This window comes from Macrotis lagotis, chromosome 7 (genome assembly GCF_037893015.1).
Source record: "Macrotis lagotis isolate mMagLag1 chromosome 7, bilby.v1.9.chrom.fasta, whole genome shotgun sequence".
Lineage (NCBI taxonomy): Eukaryota > Metazoa > Chordata > Mammalia > Peramelemorphia > Peramelidae > Macrotis > Macrotis lagotis.
Genome location: NC_133664.1, coordinates 126,948,300 through 126,954,299, shown reverse-complemented (window position 1 = coordinate 126,954,299; position 6,000 = coordinate 126,948,300). Strand labels below are relative to the sequence as shown.

General features: G+C 34.5%; 1 protein-coding gene across 6 annotated transcripts in view; it reads right to left on the bottom strand.

The window, feature by feature from the left end:
• Window positions 1-404: 404 nt before the first annotated feature.
• The window catches only part of POT1 (protection of telomeres 1), a 121,707-nt gene continuing 116,111 nt past the window's right edge, over window positions 405-6,000 (bottom strand). For all 6 annotated transcript variants that reach the window (XM_074193783.1, XM_074193784.1, XM_074193786.1 and 3 more), the window contains one exon: window positions 405-2,280. In XM_074193783.1, coding sequence (XP_074049884.1) covers window positions 2,168-2,280 — 113 coding nt within the window. In that variant the 3' untranslated portion in view covers window positions 405-2,167. The remainder of the gene's footprint in view (window positions 2,281-6,000) is intronic.

Genomic DNA, 6,000 nt, shown 5'->3' with positions numbered 1-6,000 from the left:
CCTCATCAGCTTAGGTGGTAAATCACTAAAGAAAATTACACATGCATTTTTAATTTATTAGCATTGCTTTTTCTTATGCAAAAGTCACTGAAATAACATGTACATTTATTATTCTTAACTTATTTTCAATATTAATAGGCATCTATGGCTGCAGTAAATATATGCAAGATGAGAACAATAATCACATTTCAGTCTTTAGATGAAACAAACATGGATGCATAAATATGCACATATGGATATATGATGAACATTTCTGATTTTAATTTAGAAAATTCAGTGAAGTAGAAGGTAAAATTTTATGCAGATTCTTTATCTTGGTAAGGATATTTACCTAATTGTTGATTTCCCTGAAAACTATAATACTGAATTAATTTATCATTAAATAAGACTATAGAAAAAGAGTAGGTATGAATTAGATTTTTTATTTTTTAATTTTCAAAGACATTATATTTACAACTTATCCTCTTAAAATATCATTAAGCTAACAAAGAAATTCAAGAAAGATGATTCTGGGTGTAGAGGGAATTTGCATTAAAACCAGCAACATCAATGCAGAGAAACATACAGAATTCTTTCCTAAAATGCAACTGAGAATTATGTTGGGAGATAGATCATTTGAAGTAGCATGCTTTTTAAGCAGAAATTCTTTTATTTAGCTATTCACTAGTCATTCTGTATTGTGCTTACATCCTACCATTCAAAGGAACTTGAGCTAATCAAATTTTCTATTCTTATAGCTGTGCTAAAATCATTGACAACACTGAAACAAAAGTTAAAGCAAGAAATGAAATATAACTTGGTGGAGCTTTATGAGAAAAAGAGAGAAAATCAATATCAGATAAATGCAATATTCAAAGTAATTGTTTTTTACCCCACGACTCAAATCATTTATCTGAAAGTATCGACAAAGATAAAATTCCTTATGTATTCCTTACATTTTCCTATTCAGCATCTTTTAAAATTTGTCTTAGGAAGCTTCAAAATATTCTTAATTTTGGTAGGTTGGTTTGAATTTTAAGAAATTTTTTTTTAAAACAGACTCAGGCAAGGTATGATAGTCAAATTGTTATTATAATTAATAGAAAACAAATGTAAAAACAGTAGTTAAAATAAAAATATGGGATAACCTGCAAAAAATACTATATTTTTCTTATATTTCTGACCAGGACTTTAATGATAGATCAAAGAAAGAAATAATGGTCTCATATTTTTAAGGTTTTTTGCAAGGCAAACGGGGTTAAGTGGCTTGCCCAAGGCCACACAGCTAGGTAATTACTAAGTGTCTGAGACCAGATTTGAACCCAGTTACTCCTGACTCCAAGGCCAGTGCTTTATCCACTGTGCCATACTTTATGTAACAGTGGGGAAGCACAGCTAGAATTCTGGACTTGGGAATTAAAAAAAAATGGGTTTGAATTCTGTCTCAGAAACTTACAAGCTATGTAATTCTAAGAATGTCTGAAGTCTATAAAATGAAGGGGTTTGACTCAATGATCTTTAATATCTTCATTCATTTTCTTATGATTCTATTATTGGGAAATGGCTGAACAATCCAAGGTGTGTGAAGGTAAATGAATATTACTATACTGAAATTATTAATATGAAGGATACAGAGAAGCATGGGAAGATTTGTGTGAAATAAGGCAAAGTATAATGAGGAAAACAATAATACACAAGGCAGCAAGGAAAAAACAAAAAAACAAAGCCAAACTGATCAATTAACCGCTGTGTAATTCTAATAATCAAGTTTGACTGTGCAAAGTAGAAAATATGCCTCCCTCTCTTCTGTGAAAAGGTAAAAGATTATAGATGTGGAATCCTGTAGATACTATCCCTATTTGGTTGATCTAGAGTAGTTGTTCATTATTATTTTTCTTCTAAATTTTCTATTCTTTTTTACAAGGTCTTGATGAATGTGAAAGGCATTTCTAAACTACTTCTGAATCTAGATCAAGAAGATGCATTTAAGCATCTTAGAGAATATAAGATTGGCTGGAAAGGGGATGAGAAAGGGATATGTTTGGAAATATGACAATGTAAAATAAAATGTCAATAAAAACTCAAAAGTCACAAAATATTTTAGAATTTAATTATAATTATTACATGGTTAATTATATCTCAGAGGCATTTTACATTATTATACACTTATATTACATATATTTAATTTTTAGATTAAATCTTCTGCAACTACAGTATCAAAAATGCGATAGCAAATTTCTTGCTCCGCTTCATTTCTGACATTATAAGACTTGATAAAGCATTCCAACCAAGGATATTCTCCTAGAAAAAAAAAGTTTGGCATTAAGCTAAAGACACACACACACACACACACACACACACACACACACACACACACACACAAATCAAAATACATAGCCAGATATCCTAATAGTTGAAAAACTAATATATGAAATCAATTGACCAAATTTCATATACATATATATGTATGTATATATATGTGATGATTTTGTAAACTAATATATAAAATTTTGAAAAACTAATATATAAAATCAATTGGTCAAATTTCATATTTATACATACATATATATACACACATATATATGTATATGTGTGTGTAATAGTTTTGAAGTCATCAAGTGATAAACTCATTTTTCTTTTTTTATAGAAGAAAGATATTTCTATTAGAAGACCAAAATCTTTGAAAAGGGGAGTGGGTAGGAATTATTCAGAGTTAACTGCCAGAAATTAACTTTTAAAATCTATCACTTTTAACATTACGTTTAGAATATAAGTTCCTCAGGATTAGAGACGTTCACTTTTATACTTGTATCCCAACCTCTAGTTCATGACAGGTCACTTGTTCCTCCATTATAGTCATCTTCATTTTAAAAAAAAAATTAGTTTACTTTTCCCTGATTACATGTAAAAACAAGTTTTACAGCCATTTTTAAAACTTTCTGTATTTTCTCCCTCCTTTCCACCCCACCTCCTTCATGGAAAAAGTAAGTTATTTGATATAGGTTAAAAATGTGCAGTCATGAAAAACATTTCCATAATAGGCATGTTAGAAAGTAAACATAGTTTCCTCCCATCAACCTCCTCCCCCTACCAAAAAAGAGATCAAGAAAAAGAAAATTTTAAAAAAAGTATGCTTCAGTCTGTATCCAGACTCTATAAATTCTATCTTTGGGGATGGATAGTATTCTTTTTTTTATTTTTTGGCTTACTTATTTTATATTTATTACAATAATCTTGTTTTGAGAGTGAACATAAATCCTTCCTCTTCCCCCCAAAAGATACAGAAACCTCAAGAGTAGTGAGAGAGAAAGAAAATTGTCCTTTAGTCTGTGTTCAGATTCCCAACAGCTCTGTCTCTGGAATGAGTTGTCTCCTTTATCATAAATCCACCAGAGAAGTTGCTTCAATATTTTTCCCACTATATTTCCTAGCTGCATTTCACTCCACTCGATTCCTCCCTACTCTCATCTATTCCATTCTCTCTCCTTTTACCCTGTCCCTGTTCAGAAGTGTGTTGTGCCTGATTACCCTCTCCCATAATCTACCCTCTCTTCTATCATCTACTCCCCCCCCCTTCCCTTACCCCATTCACCCTTATCCCATCCCTTTCCTCTCGTTTTTCCCTAGGGTAAGAGATGTCTATACCCTATTAAGTGTGTATGTTATTTCCTCTCTCGGTCATTTCTGATGAGAATGAAGGCTCCCTCATTTCCCCTGGCATTCTCCCTGTTCGATTCCATTGAAAAAGCTTTTACTTGAATCTTTTGTGAAATATCTTAGCCCCTTCTTCCTCCCCTTCCAGTACCTTCCTTTATCAGCCATTGACTCCATCTTATTACTATATTATGCCATTATATTCAGCTCCTTTGTGTGCCCTGTCTATATATGCTCCTGCTAACTGCTCTTATACATGAGAGAGTTTGTATGAGTTATTAGTATCTTCTTCCCATTCAGAAATACAAATTGTTCAATCATTAAGTTCCTCATAGTCCTTCTCATCCACCCCCTCTATGATTCACCTGAGTTCTTTAACTGGCAATCAAACTTTCTGTTCAGCTCTGGTTGTTTCAATAGGAAAATCTGAAAATCCCCTGTTTCAAAGAAAATCCATCTTTCCCTCTGAAAGAGGATGTTCAGTTTTGCTGGGTGGTTGATTCTTGGTTGTAAACCAAGATCTTTTGTCTTCTGGAATATCCTACGAGCCCTTAATGTAGATGCTGACAGATCCTGTGTAATCCTTGACTATAGAGCTACAGTAGTTGAATTGTTTGTTTCTGGCAGCTTTTAGTATTTTCTCTTTGACTTGGGAGTTTTGGAATTTGGCTATAATATTCCTGGGAGTTTTTCTTTAGGGATCTCTTTCAGGAGGTGACAGGTGAATTCCCTCAATTTCTATTTTATCTTGCTTCTAGGATCTCAGGGCAATTTTGTTATATTATTTCTTGAAAAATGAAGTCTAGGTTCTTTTTCCTGGTTGTGACATTCAGATAGCCCAATAATTTTTATATTGTCTGCTCCTGGAACTGTTTTCAAGGTCAGTTGTTCTTCCAATGAGATATTTCACATTTTCTTCTAATTTTTGGTTCTTTTGGTATAGTTTTATTTCTTCTTGATCTCTTGCAAAGTCATCAGCTTCCTTTAGTTCCATTCTACATTTGAAGGAGTTATTTTCTCAGAGAGCTTTTTTATCTTGTTTTCCAGCTGGCCAGTTCTACTTTTTTTAAGGCATTCTTCTCCTCATTTGCCTTTTGTGTTGCTTTTCCTATTTGGCCTAAATTGTTTTTTAACATGTTATTTTCTTCAGTATTTTTTTTTGTATTTCTTTCACCAAGTTGCTGACTTGGTTTTCATAATTTATCTACATCACTCCATTTTTTCCTACCAACTTTTTCTCTACCTCCCTTAATTGCTTTTCAAAGTCTTTTTTTTTTTTGAGCTCATCCATAGCCTGAGCCTATTTTCTATTTCTCTTGGAGGTATGGATACAGAAAATTCAACTTTGATATCTTCTAAGTATTTATTGATACTACATAGGACCAAATTAATTTTCTTTTTCTGTTGTTTACTCATTTCCTCAGTCTATGACTGATTTATGACACTTCCAAGGCTTTGGGATTTTTTGGGGGACACCCCACTGGGACCTTAATTCCTCCAAGGTCTTTTAAGACTGCTCTCTTGCCTTTGCTCTGGTATGTGGACAACCACATGCCATCCCTTTGTTCTAGAGCTTTGAGGAGGGTCCCTGTTCAGCTATGGTGGTATGGGAGCCCAAACTACAACTTGGATCTGAGTGTGAGCAAACAGCAGAGTCTTGACCCAGGGAGAATAGAGAGACCTCTGCAGTCTCCCCCAACCCCTTTCCATCTATGGGCTGGGAGCTCTGGCAGTGCTGGCTGGCTTCCTGAATCCCCCTGCAAGTTCTCACCACAGGGCTGTTCTGAGTCCAGCGTTACTCCGCACTCATTCTCACCACCCCTTCAGGCTGTCCCCAGTGATCCCTAGGCCAAGAGGTATGGAACCCCCCCCCCCCCGTCATAGACCCAGGTGTCCCACAGGGCTGTTCCTGGAAGGCTGAGAAAGGGTAAGTCATTCATAGTTAATCATACTACAATACTGCTGATACTTTGTATATAGCACATTTCCCATTGCATCTGCTCATGTAAGTTTTTCTGATTTACTGAGAGTATCCTGTTCATCATGTCTTAAAGCAGAACAGCATTCCATCCTAGTCATATCTCACAGTTTGTTCAGCCATTCCCCAATAGATGAGCATCCCCCTCAATTTCCAGTTCCATGCTACTAGAAAAGAGCTGAGATATATATCTCCCCTTTTCCTTCATTTCTTCTAGAATATAGAATTGGTAGTGGCATTGCAGGGTAAAAGAGTAGGCATGATTTTATAGCCCTTTGTGCATAATTCCAAGTTGCTCTACAGAACTGTTAAATCATTTCAAAACTCCCCCCCCCAACAATGCATTAATCTCTCAATTTCCCTACAAGCCCTCCAATATATGCCATTTT